Source organism: Narcine bancroftii, chromosome 2 (assembly GCF_036971445.1).
Source record: "Narcine bancroftii isolate sNarBan1 chromosome 2, sNarBan1.hap1, whole genome shotgun sequence".
Classification (NCBI taxonomy): domain Eukaryota; kingdom Metazoa; phylum Chordata; class Chondrichthyes; order Torpediniformes; family Narcinidae; genus Narcine; species Narcine bancroftii.
In genome coordinates, this window is record NC_091470.1 from 146,494,869 (window position 1) to 146,514,741 (window position 19,873).

At 38.3% G+C, this 19,873-nt stretch overlaps 1 protein-coding gene across 5 annotated transcripts in view; it reads left to right on the forward strand.

Annotated features, from left to right (window-relative positions):
* ube4b (ubiquitination factor E4B, UFD2 homolog (S. cerevisiae)) overlaps nt 1-19,873 on the forward strand; it is a 69,821-nt gene that overhangs the window by 41,451 nt on the left and 8,497 nt on the right. For 3 of the 5 annotated variants that reach the window (XM_069918457.1, XM_069918460.1, XM_069918461.1), the window contains 14 exons: nt 901-999; nt 2,325-2,438; nt 3,082-3,280; nt 3,962-4,097; nt 5,608-5,707; nt 6,830-6,957; nt 8,858-8,956; nt 10,352-10,587; nt 12,288-12,414; nt 13,061-13,205; nt 14,681-14,815; nt 15,555-15,746; nt 17,591-17,765; nt 19,362-19,508. In XM_069918457.1, the coding sequence (XP_069774558.1) occupies nt 901-999; nt 2,325-2,438; nt 3,082-3,280; nt 3,962-4,097; nt 5,608-5,707; nt 6,830-6,957; nt 8,858-8,956; nt 10,352-10,587; nt 12,288-12,414; nt 13,061-13,205; nt 14,681-14,815; nt 15,555-15,746; nt 17,591-17,765; nt 19,362-19,508 (2,032 nt within the window). The remainder of the gene's footprint in view (nt 1-900; nt 1,000-2,324; nt 2,439-3,081; nt 3,281-3,961; nt 4,098-5,607; nt 5,708-6,829; nt 6,958-8,857; nt 8,957-10,351; nt 10,588-12,287; nt 12,415-13,060; nt 13,206-14,680; nt 14,816-15,554; nt 15,747-17,590; nt 17,766-19,361; nt 19,509-19,873) is intronic. The other 2 variants (XM_069918458.1, XM_069918459.1) reach the window with 2 other exon arrangements.

Genomic DNA, 19,873 nt, shown 5'->3' on the forward strand with positions numbered 1-19,873 from the left:
CGTGAAATAAGCAGAAACATTTTGGCACCCTCAGAGTTGTAATAAATAACAGGACTAAGTACTGGTAGATGTCTAACAACCTCAAACCATTTAGGAATTAGCCAGTTGAGGTTAAAGATTGAATCACTGACACTTAAAACCCAGTATGTAGGCACCTGATTAGAGTTGAGTATTGTTATTTTGAGCTGTGGATTTCATCTGATTGGCCTGTCACCTTTCTGTGTGGTGGGAAACAGCCCACCAAGTGTGCATAATATTTTGAAATGCTGGTGGCATTATTTTGACTTGGTGACAAGTTGGCTCATTACAATGCAATCAATCTATGTTCAGAGAAGGTGGTGAGAAATTACTTCACTGTGACCCAAGATTGAAGCTCCATTTGAAATTGTGACAATGATTAAAAATGAAAGAAATGGCCAGTTTTTAGCTATGAAAGATCCCATTCTTTCTTGCTGTTTCCCAAAATGACTTTTATCTTGACGTAAAAGGCAAAGGAGGAAAAACCCAACACCCAACCCCAACCAACCAATTTTCCCCTGCAACCGCTGCAACCGTGTCTGCCTGTCCCGCATCGGACTGGTCAGCCACAAACGAGCCTGCAGCTGACGTGGACATTTACCCCTCCATAAATCTTCGTCCGCGAAGCCGAGCCAAAGAAGAGAAGAGAGAGTATTTCAAAAATAATACAGGAAGAGTAAGCATTCACTGAGACTTTTCAAGATGTTCCTCTTTCTATTGTTCAGACTTTCTAAAGTATTTCAAAATTAATATCTGGCCAAACAATTAATTTGGCTTACTTCATATTTGACCAATGGAAGCTCCTGACTCCATTCTACTTTTAAACAGACAATTTCTCAATGCAGGTTATCAGGATTTTAATACCTATCTTTTTTGTCTTAGACAAGGGTTGTAGAAAAATATTTCTCCGGACCCACGCTTACACTTGAAAATACTCGAGTTGTCAGTCAGTCATTGCAGCACCATCTGGAATCAGCTAGGGTAAGTATTTGAAGTTGTACTAATGCATTGAAGATGCTGCATTTTACTAAACAGCTTTTGCAGGTGTACTTTAAAAAAAAAAATCCCTCTTGTTGCAACTTGTCTTTAAAGCTGCAGTCGCAGTCATGATTTGTGGTCATTCTTTTAAAAAAAAAACTAATTGACTTGCTAGCTAGATTGTGGTCGATGTTGATTTTTTTGCGAATTGTGTAACTTTCATTCAAAACTATTGGCGAAGATGATGGAAGTGCAAAGGCTCTTGATAGCATTTATAAGAAACGAGACCTCTAAGCTCACTCTCCTTGTACGTGACACCATTTTGACTGCTTTAGATATTTGCTAGTTTTTTTTTCATTGTAGTCTTGGTAATTCACAAGATCCGACCTTATTTCAAAATACAGTATTGTGATTGCTATAAATATGAAATAGCAATTGATGCAAGTTCTCAACAAATGAGGACAAGATTGAAGTTTCAGTTTATATTGGTTTTGTCGGGACTTGCTTTTCTTGGAATATGTGAAACAGTATTTTACTTTGTCAATGTTCTTAATCTCAAGGGAAGAATAGATGGATTTTCTTTGTTTGGGTTTTTCTCTACCTTGTAACTAATTTTATCCAAACATTTTTGGAGGGGGGGAGGGGGAAACAGGAGGTGAGGGAGTCCTTAATTATGGCATCAAAGATCCTTGGTTAATCAGCAGCTCATTGAGATTCATTTGAGAATAAACTCTCTGTCATTGATAAGAATAAACTCATTTGTGATGCACATTTTGAGTTGGCACTGTCTGATTTAGAATTAAAATTGTATTGTCATTCCATAGTCACTTCATCTTTGTCAGAGTATCCTAATCACCACCATTGCAGCGGTTCAAAGGTATCCCTTGATATTATGGGTACTTCAGGGTAAACACAAAAGGATACTGGTAACTATTTAAAGCTAATTAATCTAAATATAATCCAGAGCACCAATATTACAGACTTAATATTCAGATTCTAACAAGGATTTTGATCTGAAATGTTGGCTGTTTCCCTTCCCACCGATGTGGCTTGACATGTTGAGTACTTCAACCATTTTCTATTTTTATTGCAACTAGTTGAAGGCTGCAACTTCTGGAATGTAATGTGCTGCTGTCCTATGGTTGGGTTTAAAAACTAAATCCTTTGACAATTGCAGTGGAATGTTGGACACATGCAAATTTTAAGTAGATGTGTGAAGGCATTTTCAAGCTAATAACAAATTGGGCTGTTGGCATCATTTTAACCACTGGTCTATGTTGGGGTGAATAGTCTTGCAGCGTGTAATGTCAGGTTTTTTTGCTTTGCAGACTGATCTTTTCAAAATTTTGCACAATATTTTGCTTAATGGTGAGACCAGAGAGAGCGCTTTAAATTACATGGCAGCAGTGGTCAATCGCAACATCAAAAAAGCACAAATGCAAGTAAGTGTTTCCTGACTCTCAATGCGTCATTTGTCATCTAATTACTGCTTTGAAATGAAACTGTTAGTGATAGAAGTGTACATTACAAGTTTAATTCTCCTTGACTTACTTATTGCAGTTCACTAGAATTTTAAGAACTGTGTTTAAGAGCTTGGATAGAAATTTTGTCCCTTTTTTTAACTTTGAAGTTGGCTTTTAGTCTCTTGGGCAGTTTTTTGCTTTGTGAATTTCATCTCAGATTTACAAATCTTTGCAGTGGACACCTTAATCCCTGAATCAATTTAAAAAATTTTTTTAAATTTAAATTTGTAAATACAGCATGGTAACAGACACTTTGAGCCACAAACCAGCGCCACCCAATTGATCTGCAACCCACACGTTTTATTTTTGAATGGTGGGAGGAAACCAAAACCCCTGGAGGAAACCTACACAGACACAGGGAGAACATACAAACTCCTTACAGACAGCTCCGGATTCGAGTCCCAGTCGCTGTATCAGCACTGCCCACATGGATAGAAATTAAAGTGTAAATGGATAGTTGTAGAATGCTTAACTGCTAAATTTTTTTGTTGCAACACGGAATCAAGTTTCATTGTTTTATAAACCATTTGAGTAAATAAAATGTAAAATTCATTTCTAATAGACGGATGACCGGATGGTGTCAACAGATGGGTTCATGCTGAATTTTCTGTGGGTGCTTCAGCAACTAAGCACAAAGATAAAGTTGGAAACTGTGGATCCAATGTACATTTTCCACCCAAAGTGTCGCATCAACATTCTAGCAGATGAGACTCGTGTGAAAGCCTCTATGGAAGACATTAAAAGTTGGCTTGCAGAGCTCAGTAAGTAAATATGAAATGTTCAAATGATATATCAAAGCTGTTTGAAAAGAATTTTCTGTACAAAAATTGTGCATTAATCTGTCTATGGAAGTATGATCCTATTTACTTTTTCAATTAGTGAGTAGAACATGGCGTATGTCCAGCTTCACAGCCATTAAGTAGACATCAAACTGATGTCAATTTACTTGATACCAATTAAAAAAAAATGTAGGCATACAGCATGATTACTGGCCCTTCCAGCCCATGCTGTCCAAATACACCAATTAACCTATAAACACCAAACATTTTTTGAAGGGTGGGAGGAAACAGGAGCATCTCAAGGAAACCCGTGCAGACACAGGGAGAACGTACAAACTCCTTACAGATATTGTCAGATTCGAACCTGAGTCACTGGCTTGTAATAGCGTTGTGCTAACAGTGCTGTCCCAAGTCCGTTTAGAATTGAGAAAAAAATTGGACATGAGACAGAAGTTTCAGCCACCGCGATGAAAGCAGGGCAATGTTACAAGAAAAAGGTTGTGACTGGAGGCTGATTTAAATGGTGTATAAAATCGATGTCACTGTGTGCCAGTGTGGTCATCAGATTTGACTGACAATTTGTGGAGTCTCCTTTTTTTAAAAAAAAACTAGGTTTATGCTAACTTAAACAAAAAAAACCTTTGTTTTTCATCCGTCTTATAGATGATCAGTCAAAGTTTGCTGAGCCAAAATTCCCAACAGAATGCTTTTTTCTGACACTGCATGCACATCATCTTGCTATCTTGCCAAGTTGTCGACGTTACATACGAAGATTACGAGCTATTCGAGATCTCAACAGGTAGGAAGAAACAAAAGACTTGCATTATATCTGGCATTTTGCTTTGCTACCAATTAAGTAGCTTGAAAATGTCGAGGAGGAAAACCTACTAACCAAGTTGTGCAAATCATTCTCCACAAACTGCAATGTGGCCAGGTTTTCTATTTATACGTTTGATTGCAGAAAAAATATTCCCAGAAAATTTGCACCCTTTTCCTTATAATTGAGCCAAATAGTCTTTTACACTATTTCTGAAGAATCTTTGTTTAGCATCTTGATTGGAAGATGCCACCTCCAATGGTGAAGCACTGTTGTCATTACTTCGTGATATCCTCAGCTTTTCTGTGCTGGACCACGTTTACTCGTATTATTTTGACTCTGCCATTACTGCCAGTTTATAGATACTTCAAGTGGTGCAATTTCTTGTGTTTGCAACGAAGCCACCTGGCAAGTGGAATAGGGGTGCAGCAGTGAGAAGGATGCAATAAACCATAATAACCCCACTGAACTGGTTTATTTTCTTCCCCATTTATTGACCTATCATGATCTGCCCAAGATATCAGCTTTTTGTGTATCGTTGGTTCCATATTTATTTTTCTAGCTGGAAGTTGAGGAAAAATAGTGACCAAAACATTTTAACATACCTGACTCAACCTCCTTTTGATCATCCATAAAATCTGTGATGAAATTTTACTAGTTCAGTTTCTAATCTCTGAATAACAGCAGAGGATTAATTCCATTTGGCCATGGTGCTTGGATTAGTAAATGTCGGGGTTGCTCCAGTATAATTGCTAATCACTGATAATGATGGAGTAGAATTTTCCTGGAGTCTTTAGTTCCAAAAAATCTGCTGTCTTGAGAGGAGTTTCTCAAAAGACTGCTCTTTGCTAAATTAAAATTCTGATCCACTGATTTGAGCACTGATGAAACTGACATTGAGGGATTGTTGTGCTTCAGTGGTATGAACTTTTAATGAGAAGAGTTCTTTCTACTTTGAGGAAGGTCTTAAAGTTCCCATGCCATTCTTTGTGAAGAGCAGAGCAGTTACACCACTATCTTTGTCAATATCTAATTTTCAATGAACCTTGCACAACTAGATAGGGTCATTATCATTTTGCTGCCTGTGGGAGATAGCGGTGTGCAAATTAGCTACTGTTTCTCAAATTGGGAACATTTCATTGGATATAAAACACTCCAAAGTAATGAAAGACATTCTTTCATTTGGGAAAAAAATTGATACTGGTAAAGTGAATGACAAAGGTAGGACAATTAGTGTCTTAAGATTCATTTGCATTTGAAGTAGTAATTACTGTATGTGCAACATGGAATCAATCCACTGACTTTGCTCTGCTTGAAGGTCTGGGAGATGTTTGTCTGCACTGGGAAAATTAATGGGGGAAGTTCATAACAATTGAATCCTCAGATTAAGATGAGCAAATAGCTTTCAGCAGCAAATGTGATGAAAATCAGTTTTGTAATATCTATCTTCAAGCTCTCTTAATCTTCATGTAACATATATTTTGACCTGTAGGACTGTTGAGGAACTGAAAAATAGTGAAAACCAGTGGAAAGATTCTCCATTGGCAAACAGACATAGAGAGATGTTGAAACGATGTAAGACTCAATTGAAGGTATGCAAGAAATTTTGGATAATGATGCAAATTTATCACCAGTTGTACCCTTATTCTGCATTTGCTTTCGATTGTTACAAACACTGATGGACATAGAACAGTAAAGCACAGTAATTGGCCCTTTGGACCACGAAGCTTGTGTCGACGTTGCCATTTTAAACTGGACATCTCCCTACACATGGTCTATAATTCTTCCATTCCCCACCTATTGATATGTTTTGAATTTGTATCAACACTAACAGTCAGGGAATAATACTACAAGACTTGGGAGCAGAATTAGGCCATTCGGCCTGTTTAGTTAATGTATTTTTTTTTAAAACTCCTTTTTGCCTTTTTCCCTTTTGATGCCTTTGCTAATCGAGAATCTCTGGTTTAAATACAGTCATGCGTTGCTTAATGTCCATAATACATTCTGTGAAATAGGACATTATATGATTTGGAAATCGCGTGAACACAGTATTATCTGGTTGCGTCTCCAATCGAAGAACAGGACATAGCAGATGTAACCAGATAATTACTTTGCTTCGATTAAATCATTAACTTGTACTAATTTCAATTTGCAACATAAAAATATGCACACCATAAAGACAGAAATAGGCAATAATAATCTATTCTAACCTTATGGGACCACAGATGTTGGATGTTGCCTGAATGGACGTGACTGTTATCCCATCACAGGCATCTGTGGCAACAAATCCTACAGATTCACTGCCCTCTGGTGGAAGAAACCTCTTCTGCTTTCTAAGGGATGTTCTTTTATTCTGAGGCTGCGCCCTCTGGTCCCAGGCTCTTCGTGACTGGAAACATTTTCTCCCATGTCCATTCTCTCCAGCCCTTTCAGTATTCAATACGTTGTGGAGGTCCCACATCATCCTTTTGAACTTCATTGAATAAGGGCCCACTGCCATCAAACGCTCCTCATATGTTAACCCACTCACCCCCAGGATAATTCTCAAAAAACTCATATGGACCCTCTCCAACGGCAGCACATCTTTTAGACGCAAAGCCTAAAACTGCTCCAAATGTGGTCTTACCAATGGTTTATAAAGCCTCAGCATTAAAACTTCAATGTTCAGTTCTCTCAAAATGAATGCTAACATTGCATTTGCCTTCCTTACTTAGAAATTGGTGCGAAGTAAGGCTTGTGCTGATGCAGGTTTGTTGGATGAGAATCTATTGAGGAGATGCCTTCAGTTTTATGGCACGTTAATTCAGCTGATCTTTCGCCTGATTGATTCACGCTACCCAGAGTAAGTATTTCACAGGAGAGCTAAACAAATTTACCCAGCACAGTGGCTTGGGAAACAAAACTCTGTTTAATCCTAGTACAATCTATGTCGAGTTTCACCTTCTCTCTGTGACTACGTGGGTTTCCTACAGGTATCCTGGTTTCTTCCCACCTCCCAAAGTTTTGGAGATTGGTAGGTTAATGGGCTGCTGTTGATTTCCTCTCATAAATGGACGGTAGCAACTGGGGCATTGATGGGAATAGTTTACAGCAAGTTGGGAGAATGGGGTTATTCTGGGCTGGCATTAACTTTATGGACTGAATGGCCTTTTAGGTCACGAAAAGATGGTAAATTGCTCTTTTTCCTACATGTTTCTGTTCCTACACAGTTAAATATCGTTGTGCAGAGTGAATATTTTCCCTTTTGCTCTTCAGAATATCTTGACAGCTTGTGAACTTATTTTCAATAACAGAGTTGTAATATAGATCACCTTGTACACTTCACTTTGTCAAAGATGATTTCAAGTTCTTGTATTTTTTCCACCTGCCCAAAATGTCTTGCTGACACTGATTTGTGAAAAGCCTGTTGTCACAGTTTGATTTAACACTTCAAAATTAAAAGAAAAAGTGCTGGAAAAAATCTGGAAAGAAAACCAATTGATTCAAGTTGGTTGCCTGATGTTTTGGCTGCTTGCCTTTCCAAGAATATAAATGGTGGGATTGTTTGAATTGCAATCTGAAGCAGGAGCCTTGAGTTGACATTGCTTCACTCCTTAATTCTCTCCATTCAGAAACTGAATTTATTGTAGAAAGAAAAAAGTATGCTGAAGGGAATTAGCAGAGGGACAAGATACCAAATAAATGAGTTTTGTAGTGTTGTTTAGTGAAACTACTTCAAGTATAGCTTTCTTTCAAAATATCCTATTTTCTATAAATGGAAGGGTTGATGGTACAAGGATGCTTAATGTATCTTGATGCATCTTTTCCTACATTCTTTGAAATTGTCAGATTTGTATGGAAATATTGAATTTTTGCTTTGTGGATCCACACCCATTAGAAATTGGTGGAAATTACCAGCATCTGTTTTGTAGAACTGCTAAAGAAGAGGCTTCCATTTAAGCAGTTCATATTTCATTCCTCACAATGTAACAAACGGCCATTTTGCTCCTTGAAATGGATGCCGCAATCGCACTCCCTTCATTTCTTTCCCCTGCAACTTGTACATTCCACAATCCCAGACTCATCCACCACTCATGGGCATATGAGGGACAGTTTATAGCCATTTTCCCCAACTTTCCAAACACCTGCACAACTTTGAGGTTTGGGAGCATTTAAGGAAACCTATGCAGTCACAAAAATGTGCAAACTTCACACATCCTAAAGGTCAGAATTGAACCTGGATGTGAGGTAGCCATTCTTCTTGCTGTATCACTGTGGATTTGGATTTCATTGCAAATCCTGCATCAGTGTGGACCATGTTATAAATCACTTTGCCACCTACTTAAAGTCTGATATTTGATTTTAATAATTGAACCAACTGGAAGATTAAATTTCTTGTTTTTTTAAAAAAAAAGACCAAGAAAATTCAATGATTTAAAACTTACTGAAAATTAGCACTGATCAATTGATATTGGCAAGAGCATCTTACATTTTATGTTAGCATGAATGTGGTACTAAAGATGGAATCGTCAGGACTAGAATTGGTAAAGGAGAAGCTATGATGGCCAGCAAGTTCAGTATCAGGCAATGTTCCATCGGCTGTTTCATTATGTGATTGGTGGTCAAATGCATTCATAAAGTCGCCCTCAGCCTGGTTCAACCTTGAGCTATTGCCTGGAGAAACATGAAACTGAAGCTCGGGTGGATTAGATTTTGTATTAATGAGCTTTGAGTGAAAAATATTTGTTCTTGCCTCCTTGCAGCATGACACTGCCCCTTAATCCAGAGGTTCCCAAGGTGTTTGCAGCATTGCCTGAATTCTATTTGGAAGATATTGCTGAATATTTGCTTTTTATTGTACAGTAAGTAAATAAGATTTCAATGTGATTGACAATGAGGGGAGTAATTCTTAGCATGCTTAATCATTGGTAGTTTGTCAAAGGAGATGCCCTTCAATAAATATAAAAGCAAAAGTCGACAAATGTTGAATTCTGAAATGAAAACAAATTCTGCAAATAACAGGTAAGGTATCCCATGCCAATGGTTGGTCACACCACTGCTTTTGGAGATTTGGCCTCCTTGAAACAAGATTCACGTGTACTCTTGTAAATGTGTTAGTCTACCTAACATGTTATTGGAAGTATTTAAAAGTGACAAAACAGCTTTTATTGCCAATTTTTTCGGACCTGATTGCTTTAATCTCCAGGTTTGCCCAGTAACATGGAAACAGGGTGCAGGAAGTCAGTGATCTAACTGACTTTTTATTCCTAACTTGAGGAAGGGCTCAGGCCTTGCGACCTACTTAGTTCCTTAGCATTTCTGTGGTTTTTTTTTACAATAATTGCAGTAGCTGCGATCTTTCATGTTTCACTCTAGTGATCTAACAAGGGTCAGCTAATATCTCGGACAGCTTCACTGAATATTGCAAGCTTGCCTTTTCCCTTCCTCAACTTGCAAGCGATGCCACAGGTATTCCTTCCATATAATTGCTTTTGAATGTTAATCCAAATTGTATTTTGTAGAAGAAAAATCAGGAAAAAAAGCCCTTCACTCCCTTCAAGGTGCTACTTTAAATCTAAAGTTCTTAATCAGTTTATTGCCTAAGACCATTTGTGGCAATATAGATGAAGTATTTGATTGCACCAGTTGATGGTAAACCCATAGACTGCCTTTATTACTTTTCTGGTCATGTGTTATAATTTAATTAAAACTTGAAACAACCACTGTTATTTCGTTCAATACTCTTCATTGACAAAAATGGTTTACTTTAAGTGGCTCTCATTTTGGCAGATGGATTTGTGCCTTGTGCTGAACTTGGAGTTGACTTGCATTGTATTTATTTAGACCTTCAGCACGGTAATCGGCCATGGCCCCATGCTGCCCAGTTGACCTACAACCTCTTTGTTTTGAAGGGTGAGAGGAAACTGGAACACCCGGATGGCAAACCCACATGGGATCATGTACAAATTCCTTACAGTCAGTGATAAATTGAAATCTGGGTCACTAGAGCTGTAAAAGTGCTCTGCTATCCGTGCCTTCCTTAACACCTTTCCCTAGTAATCATTATAAATCAGCAGTTGATTATGAACAGAACATTTACTGTCACACCACTACTTAATAATAAATTTATTCTTTGAAGAACTGGAAACCTTTAGAGGTCCATGAACTATCAGAGTACTTTTGTTTTGTCACATTGCCAGTTTTTCTATTTGGCAACTCTATTTTCTCCCATTTAATTTATCCCTATTTGTCTACAGATATTCCCCTCAGGTTTTATACGAGCCATGTACTCAGGATGTCGTGACCTTCCTTGTTGTATTTATCTGCAGTCAAAACTATATCAGAAATCCTTATCTGATTGCCAAACTTGTAGAAGTTGTGTTCGTGACGAACCCAGCAGTTCAGCCTCGAACACAGAAATTTTATGAAATGATGGAGAATCATCCACTGGCCACAAAACAACTTGTGCCTGCGTTAATGAAATTTTACACAGGTATGCTGTTTTTTTCGGTTTGAGCAAAGGGGTGAAAAATCTGTACAATGTAAGGGGAATGCTTTTTGTGGATCTGGGCAGGTGACTTTCAGTAGTGCTCAGGTTCCATGAGAGATGTCTCAGTTGTTTCCAATGAATTTTTAAAAAGTGAAAATGAGGATGGTGAATCTTTGATCCAAAATCATAAATTGATCAGCATTTTCTTTTTGAACAGATTGAAGTTTCTTGTAATTGACTGAAAGATAGCACAGTTATAGTGTGTATTTTCTTTCCTCGTTTAACCTTCTACTGTGGGGGTGGGGGGTCCATTCCATCCCAATCAAGTAAAGTCAAGAAAAATGTACCAGCCTAGGTGCGGGCTGCCGGGCCATGACAAATCTCTGATGTATTCCCTACCTTTGTTGTGGGTGCCTTGAATGTTGTGGTCTGTTGAGTGTGGGGAGAGGGGATAAATGACTCAGACTCATCTGTGAATTTTGTATATAATTGATAACTGTAATTTGTGATTGATTACTTGAAATTGTGTGAGTTTGAAAATTTATAAATAAAATATTCAAGAAAAATTTAACTGAAAGATGCCACAGGACCCAAAGGTGCTGAAAAGTTCACTCCTGAAGATCTGGGGAGGATTTGACAGGATAGACATGGAAAGTCAGAAATATAAAAATCAGGTTTTGTGTTTTTTATAAAGTATAAGAGGTTGTATATATGTCATTGGGTTTTTTCTGACTATTAAGAATCTTTGGAACTCTGAATATTTTTAAGGCTAGGTTAGATTTGGGAGTAGAAATAGACTATTCACAGCCCATTTGATCTGTCCTGAGATTGCAAGGGGATAGCAGGGGTAGATTGGAATGCACGTTGAGGTTAGTTGGATCACAGTGGTCTCATTAAATATTGCAGCAGGACTGCGGGACTGAGTGGCTTACTCCTGCTAATTTATAGGTTCACTTTTGTTGAGGAGAAAGCAAGAGTCTTAACAGTTACAAGATTTGTATTCAAAAAGAATGGCATTCTCCCTTTTGTGATCACCGTACGGTTCCAACACAAACACCTGCTTTAATTTTCTTTTCCTTTCCTGGAATATTTCACCCAAATTCAGGTGCGTGTTCATGTGAATAACTCTTCAATGCGTTTCCTACTTGCCATTGATCCAGGTAGTCTTATTTTTGGTTCAGTACTGTACTTGAAGTTCCTGGAGAGTATTGGATTAGAGTCCAGTTGCATTGTCATGCTCTCCAGATTGAGGATAACTACCTTAATTGATTTCAGAAATGTCTTGAAAAGATTTTGTTCATTATAAAACTGCTGTTAAATCTTTTTTTTTTTTTAAAAAAAACACTTGTATTGAGGTCCAGAATTTCTTTCCAATTTGACATTTAAAAGGCAGCATGGTGATCTTTCTGTCATCAAATTCTTGGATTAAGGTGTTCCTTGAGTTCTGAAACGGGGGAAGCACACCTGTTAACGAAGCCGTCTTCATGTGCCGGTTGCAGGAATACCAGTTGACTAGCTGCATTGTGTGTCCAGTTCTGTTGACCTTGGCATGCAGATGGGACTCCTGGCAGTCAGTACGCTTGCACTGTTAAGCCACAGACTAATTTCCTCCCCCACCCCACCTTGTATTCAAAGGTTGTTGTGTTTGAGTTTCAGAGATTAGATTGGAAAACTGCATTAAAATATCTTAATTTACTACTTAGATGTTGAACATACTGGAGCAACGAGTGAATTCTACGACAAGTTCACTATCCGTTATCACATCAGCACAATCTTTAAGAGCCTTTGGCAGAATGTAGCACATCAAGGCACCTTTATGGAAGAGTTTAAGTAAGTTGATCCATCTTTTTCTTGTGGGTAATTTTGCAAGAGTTAAGAAACCAAAGAGTTCATTAGGAGCAATGCAGGTACATAATCTTTTATCTGAAATTCTGAAAACCGACCATTTTTTTTCCCATGGTTGTGTGCACCCCAATGCTCGGATTTGGTGCCAAACGTGACTCGACACATCCCCATTCAGTGCCCCTTGTCCAGAGACCCTTCGAGTTGGAGTGTGTCTTCGTTTTGTGTGCATCTGAAATCAGTGCACTTACGGTAACGTACCGCCATTACTGTTGTCCGAAAAATTCTGAGAAGTGTCTGGTCCCAAGGGTTTTGGATAAAAGATTATGTACCTGTGCATGCAATGGCATGTATTTAAATTTGATTTACACTCTGTCATGGTTGCATTTATTACTAGATAGAGTTATAAGTAACTTAATGGAGTTATGCATATTTTATTATTCATAATTTTTTTCCATTTTATATGGATTTACTTGGATACAATTGATTCAATACATGTAATTGTTATTTATTATGTATCCTTGTATGTTAAACTCAAAAAAAAATTTTTAAACAAAATAAATTTGATTTATTTGTCAGCTTACACTTTTGTGGCTGTTTACTCTATATTTGCACATTTGTTTTGTAATTGTAGTTCTGGAAAGCAATTTGTCCGTTACATTAATATGTTAATTAATGATACAACATACCTCCTGGATGAGAGCCTGGATTCTCTTAAACGTATTCATGAGGTACAAGAAGAAATGAAGAACAAAGAGCGCTGGGACTCGTTGCCCAGGGTAAATCCTGTATTTTGTTTAATGTTAATCTGTTTGTTTCTTTGGAAGGAGTTCGTTTGCAATTGACAAGGAAAAGGTGAAACTAAAATATTCTTTGCAATTCTGGAGTGCACTAAAGTAGTGTTTTTGAAATTTGGGAACAGTGCACTTTATCTCTGCATGTTCAGTTGGCTCTTGTGCAGCGATGCCTATAAGAAAAATGACATCTCTTGGAATATGCATACGATGTATGGCTATGGCCTAAGAAAGTGCATCTGTGCTGCTGAGCTACATTTTGTAACGTCAAAGATTATGGCTTTCCATTGAGATTACTTCTTCATTGAGTAAATATCATTGGATAACTTTTTTTTCAAAAATTTGTTTGCTGAAAGAAAAATTCGGGGATTATGATAGACAACTGCAAGATGAACACAAAGATAATTTCAGATTTGCTGCATTATGTAGGAAGTTGGAGAAGCGTTAAATTGACATTTATTGAATTTAGCATTAAGTGTATACTTGCCACAAGTGTAACAGAATGAATCACAGCTGTTGCTTCACTGACCAGACATTTCTGCTGTATTGAATCTTCCTGAACAAAATGAATACTATTTTTAAGTACACTCTGCTATTGCCTGAAGAACATGTGCATCAAAATGCATTCAATCTACATCAATGTAATGCACAACATCCTTGTATGTGAGCTGCTTTTATACCCTATCTGCAACTCTCTTGACAAAGCATGCCCAGTCCGAAGACAACATTTGCATAGCACCTGCACTGTGCATGCTCAGGCCTGCTTGAACTGACTACATGCTTTGTGGCCAATGTACTAATAGATTTAAATATAACCAGCAATCACAAAATACAGCAACTTGCATCTTTTGAAAAGAAAAACTATGAGTCGGGGAAAATTTTAAGGTGATTTTTGTGACCAGCAGGTAAAATCCATAAAAATGCATCCAAAAGTGGTCAGGAGATATAATCTTTGTTGTCTAGTGTATCTGATGGGCCACATAAGATTTTAGTAGCACAAGCTATTCAATTTGCAATTCTGCCAAGATGATGGCTGAATTTGTCATTAAATGCCCACCTTATTTTAATGAGAGGCTTGTTTTATTAATTGGATCTATATGTAATTTCGGATGCATACAGTGTGACTGTCCTTTGAAATGAACGAACATTCCACATTGTTGGTGGTTTTGGAAATGAGTGATAGTGACGCCCATTTCCTGTAAATGCATATAGGCAGGGAAAGCATTCCTGCTCAGTTTTCTTCATCCTTTTGTCTGCCCTTGTTAAAGCACCATTAAGTTTGATGTATAGTGTCCCTTGAAGTTTTGTCTCTTTCAAATAAGCTGATAACTTGTTCTGTGAAGAATTACACAGCCATATTATAGATGATTTAATTTTAAATTGAGCTTTCGTCTTGACCTTATCTGATGAATAACAGCACTTGAAAATAACATTTCACTTCTTCACCTCTATTTTGAAAGGACCAGCAACAGAGTCGGCAATCTCAGCTGACTCAGGACGAGCGCGTCTCCCGTTCATATCTTGCTCTTGGTGCCGAAACTGTGGATATGTTCCATTATCTCACAAAACAAGTGCAAAAACCTTTCCTTCGACCCGTGAGTAATTTCTCCCATTTCCTTTTTCTTGCTATTTAACCCAATCAACGTGGAGGTTTTAGATATTGTCGTATTGAACACCAAGGTTGTTTTGTTTTTGCCGGGCATTTTGTGAGGAGATAGATGTGCAGCCCTGTTAGTAAATCAGTTACCACAATGCTGTTACTGCACCAGTGACTGGCGTTTAAATCCGGTGGTGTCTGTAAGGAATTTGTACATTCTACCCATGTCTGTGTGGGTTTCTTCCAAGTGTTCAGGCTACCTGCCTCGGTTCAAAGCGTACCAGGGGTCATTGGGTGGCACAGACTCATGAGTTGAAAGGGCCTGTAACATGCTGTTCGTTTAAACTTTTTAAAGAATGTGTGCATGCATATTCAGAACATGTATTTGGATAATTAATGTCAGTATTTGGGAGGAATGGGCAGCGTGGCTGTCGAGAGTTCTATGTCTCTGCATGTGGATCAGTTGAACGAAGCTCTATGCAATTATTTATATGTCCAAGCTCTCACTTTGAACCAATTGAAGAAAAGGGAAAAAATGCAGACTTCTGAACCACTGCGACATCGCTGCCCTGCATTATGGCGTGGGTAGATTAAAATTCAGCAGTTTTATTGAAACCAAATCTTCCTTAGATCTCCTCTCTGAAGTACTGTTCATGAAAACTGATAAAGGAGAGGGTTTTAACCAATACCTTGGAAACGGATTTTTTTTTTAAAAAAGTTGTTGACATTCATTGCAGGAGCTCGGCCCACGTTTAGCTGCAATGTTAAACTTTAACCTGCAGCAGCTGTGTGGTCCAAAATGCCGTGACCTAAAAGTCGAAAACCCAGAAAAATACGGCTTTGAACCGAAGAAGCTTTTGGATCAGTTGACTGACATTTATCTGCATTTGGACTGTCCCAGATTTGCAAAAGCCATTGCTGATGACCAGGTTTGTGTGCATTTTACATTTTGATCTGGTTTTAAACCACTCGTGATGCAATGATCTCCAACCTCAGGTTAACTGTTTCTCTTTGCCTGGATGCTGCTTGATATTACTGAGATGTTATTTCCATTTCCCAGCACCTTCAGTTTTGTTTCTTTTACTTATGGTGTATGCTACTTTTTTGATTCCCAGGAAGAAACTTTGTTAACTGATCTCATAGTATTGTACAACACAGAAATGGGTCCTTTTGGCTCATTTCTTGATGCCTATCCCACTTAAGCCTGTCACTTTATGCCTTTTTAAGTGATTGTCCAAATCACTTTTAAATGTTGTAGTTCTACCTGCCTCTCCCACTACATTCTGTACAACCACCACAATCATTATGGGAGAATAATTTTACACTTCACATTAAATTTCATTCTTCTCACTTTAACCTGTGACCCTCTAACCTGGGATAAAGACTCTCGATTTCTATGCTCCTCATAGTTGTATTTACCTTCTGTAAAGTAACCCTTTTGTCTATGTTCCAGTGAGAATAAATCTCGCCTATCCAATCTCTCCATTCCAGGCAACATTCTGCTGAATCTCTTCTGCACTCTACCATAATCCTTCCTGTAGTGTTGAGACCAGAAGTGTGCACAATATTCCAAGTAATTTGTTGAACTCGTTTCATTGTACCATGTGAAACACAAGATTCTGAGGGGTTTTAATGTGGTGAATGTGGAGATATTTCCTCTTTGTTGGAGAATGTAGAATAATTTGTTTAATAATTGAATATTCTTCAGGCAGAGATGGATATATTCTTGATGAGCAAGATGGTGAAAGGTTACTGGGAGTTGATGTGGAGATGAGGTTACAGTCAGGTTAGCCATGACTGGACTGAATGGATCGGGATAGAGGGTCAGAGTGGCTACTTTCACTCCTCATGCACAAACTTGTTTATGCTACATTTGGTGTGATTACGTGCATCTTACCATAGGTTTTGGTGCATCTCATGAGGGTAACTGAATGCTCGTGCAAAAGTATGTCTTGTCTGCAGATTATACACAAAATACTGGAAGAACTGAGATCAGGCAGCATCCATGAAAAGGAATGGACATTGAAAAAGTGCTTTTTTTTTTGGTTAAGTGTTTCCAAGGGGACTGGCTGTGAATGGCAATGTAGCCTGAGGTCCAGCAGTGTCTCTAAGTGCTTTGTACATCTCTGAAGAGAGGGATGATGGGGAAACTAGACCACAGATTACAAGAGATGAGCTTTCTAGTTGAACTGCTGGAGCTGATTTTGGGCATCAAGGGGCCTCTCAAGCTTCTCTTTCTTCCTCACCCTCCCCTCCCCCGCCCCCATCAAAAAACTGCAAAATCTAATCAGCCTGGGGAAAAGGAAGATGGACATTTTCATGTGTACCCAACTCTTAGCCATTCCAAGGCCCCTGTAAGAAACTGTCCAGGCGATCACTAAAATGGCTTTGCCTTGAGATTTGTTTGAACTGACTCTTGCACCTTCTGATTCTACAGTTTTGGATTAATGATTGCATAGCTGTGACAGCGCCAGAAATTGGGACCAGGATTCCAATCTCGTGCTGTCTGTGAGGAATTTGCATGTTATGGGGTGTAATTGGACAACATCAGCTCCTGGGTTGAGAGGACCTGTTACTGCCCTGTATGTCCAATTTTTTTTGATATTTAAAAATATTTAAATTAAAAAATGGGGGGGAAAAAGTCATAAAAATGATGCTGTTAGCAACTGAAGTGTTTGGATCTTTTAATAATCCTGCTAGTGTGCAAATATTTCAGGTCATGGGTGAGTTGATAACTTCACTTATGTCATGTATCTTTTACTTTTGGGAACAGCGATCGTACAGTAAAGAACTCTTCGATGAAGTCATTTCAAAAATGAGGAAAGCTGGAATTAAATCAACAATAGCAATAGAAAAATTCAGACTACTGGCGGAAAAGGTAGAAGAAATTGTGACAAAGAATGCCCGTGCAGAGATTGACTATGGGGATGCACCTGATGAATTCAGAGGTGAGCAAGCTTTGGACAAATTCTTGTTGATTCCAAATGGAAAGTTTATCCCTGAAGATATGAAAATTCAATGGTATTTGTGCTGAATCTGTGTTGTTGTAATCTAGGAATTTGGATTGATGGGTTTGAAATGTTTTCCTGCTAAAGACCTGCTGATAGAAAAAATAACTTTTGCCATTTCCAATCCAAAAAAGTCCTCATAAGCATTTCAGAATTTTATGTTCCATTGATGCTGGAGCCATGAGTGCACACACATTTTCTGACAGTGTTGCTATGTTAATTCATTGCATGTTTACGAGCCCTGGAAATTAAAGCAGGTGCCATATCTTCTTAGCTTTTGAACTAAAGTATTTTATTGAATTGCAATTTCCCTAACCTAACTTTCTATGCCCTTTTTAGTTTACAATGGTTCTGTAATTTAAGGGCAATTGGGAACTGAACCCTCTGAAGAAGTTTGTTCTCATCTCTATCAGTGGAGGCCTTATTTTGAGACTCTGGTCTCCAATTCTAGACATACTAGCCAAGACTGTGTCTGCTCGGTTAGAAGTTTTCAACAAGATCAGCTCTGTCTTTTAAATGGTGGATCTCTGTTTAAACACTCACTTTAGTGTAGTCCTCATGTTACTAGATAACATACAGAGTCTATATATTCCCCACCCTTCTCCCCTCCCTCCCATACCCTAATACAACAAAGAAAATATATCAATAAACAAATACAAAGAACCAAATCTTGGTAAATTCACAAACCCTTAAGGGAACTTGAGAAAGAAACCTAAATAAAAAAAGATAAGGAACAAAATACAAGAGCACAGCATATTGCAGCTTTGAAATGGCAGCCTGTTACACACATTTGTTGTTAATATTACCGAGAACCCATTTACTGCAGCCTCCATTGTTATATTGACTTGGCCTAGTTAGCAACCATTTTATTCCTTGCTCGAGATGGTCTGTGAGCCCCACGGATATCGCTGCCACTCCAGAACATCTGCTTTGCCAGATCTGAAAAATTCAAGGTGGCATCTGCTTGGATGGATGTTTGCCACTTTTACAGTCACTATCTTTTTTTAAAAGTATGATTTACTCATTTGATAGAATGACTGAGTGTATACAAATTGACACATTTATGTGTGGTAGCCAATCAATACTGGATGACATTAATACTGATAGCGATCTACTCCAACAGTAATCTGTTTCAATGCAGTCATTTGAATTAGAGGGTGGAATTACTATTAATAATTCCTTCACCCAGTATTGCAAATCTTTGGAGTCTGTCTCCGACTCCACTTACAATGCATGTTTGATGTGACACTGCAAATGAGTGCCTGATTCTAAGCAGCACTCACAAAAGCTATAGGGAATATTCTTGACCACAGGATATGAATGGTTTATTTTCCCAGTCTCTTCCAGCAACTTTGATGCTTTGGCTGAGCTTTGAATCTGAGTTTTCACCACCATAAATGGGGCAGATTCCTCAGTGCTCAGTACTTGCTAACCTGCTTCACATAAAATTGTGGCTAAATGAGTTTTCATTATGTTGTCAGAAATCTTATTGTTGTACATTTGAGTTGCTGATTTTTAAGGGCTTCATTGTTACAGATCCACTGATGGACACCCTGATGAATGATCCTGTGAAGCTGCCTTCTGGGACCATCATGGACCGCTCTATTATTTTAAGACATTTGTTGAATTCACCAACAGACCCTTTTAACCGCCAACATCTAACAGAAAGTATGCTGGAGCCAGGTAAAGAATGCCATTTTAAACCTAAAGTTTTATGATGAAGCATTGTAAACTTGCTGAACTGTGCAGACCAGAAAGGGAGTGCAGGAACTGCCAACTCTGCACCCATTTTTGTATTAATCATACCCATTCTCCTTTTATTTTCCCCATGTTCTCTTCCACTCTTCCCCACCACCCCCCTCCACCCATTCCCTCTGCTGTTCTGCACAAACAGGGTAATTCTTAGTGATCACTTGTTTATTTTGCATGCGAGAGGAAACCCATGCATTCAGAACGTGCAAACTTCACACAATAGACAATAAGAGCTGGAGTAGGCCATTTGGCCCGTCGGGCCAGCACCGCCATTTTAGATCATGGCTGATCTCGTA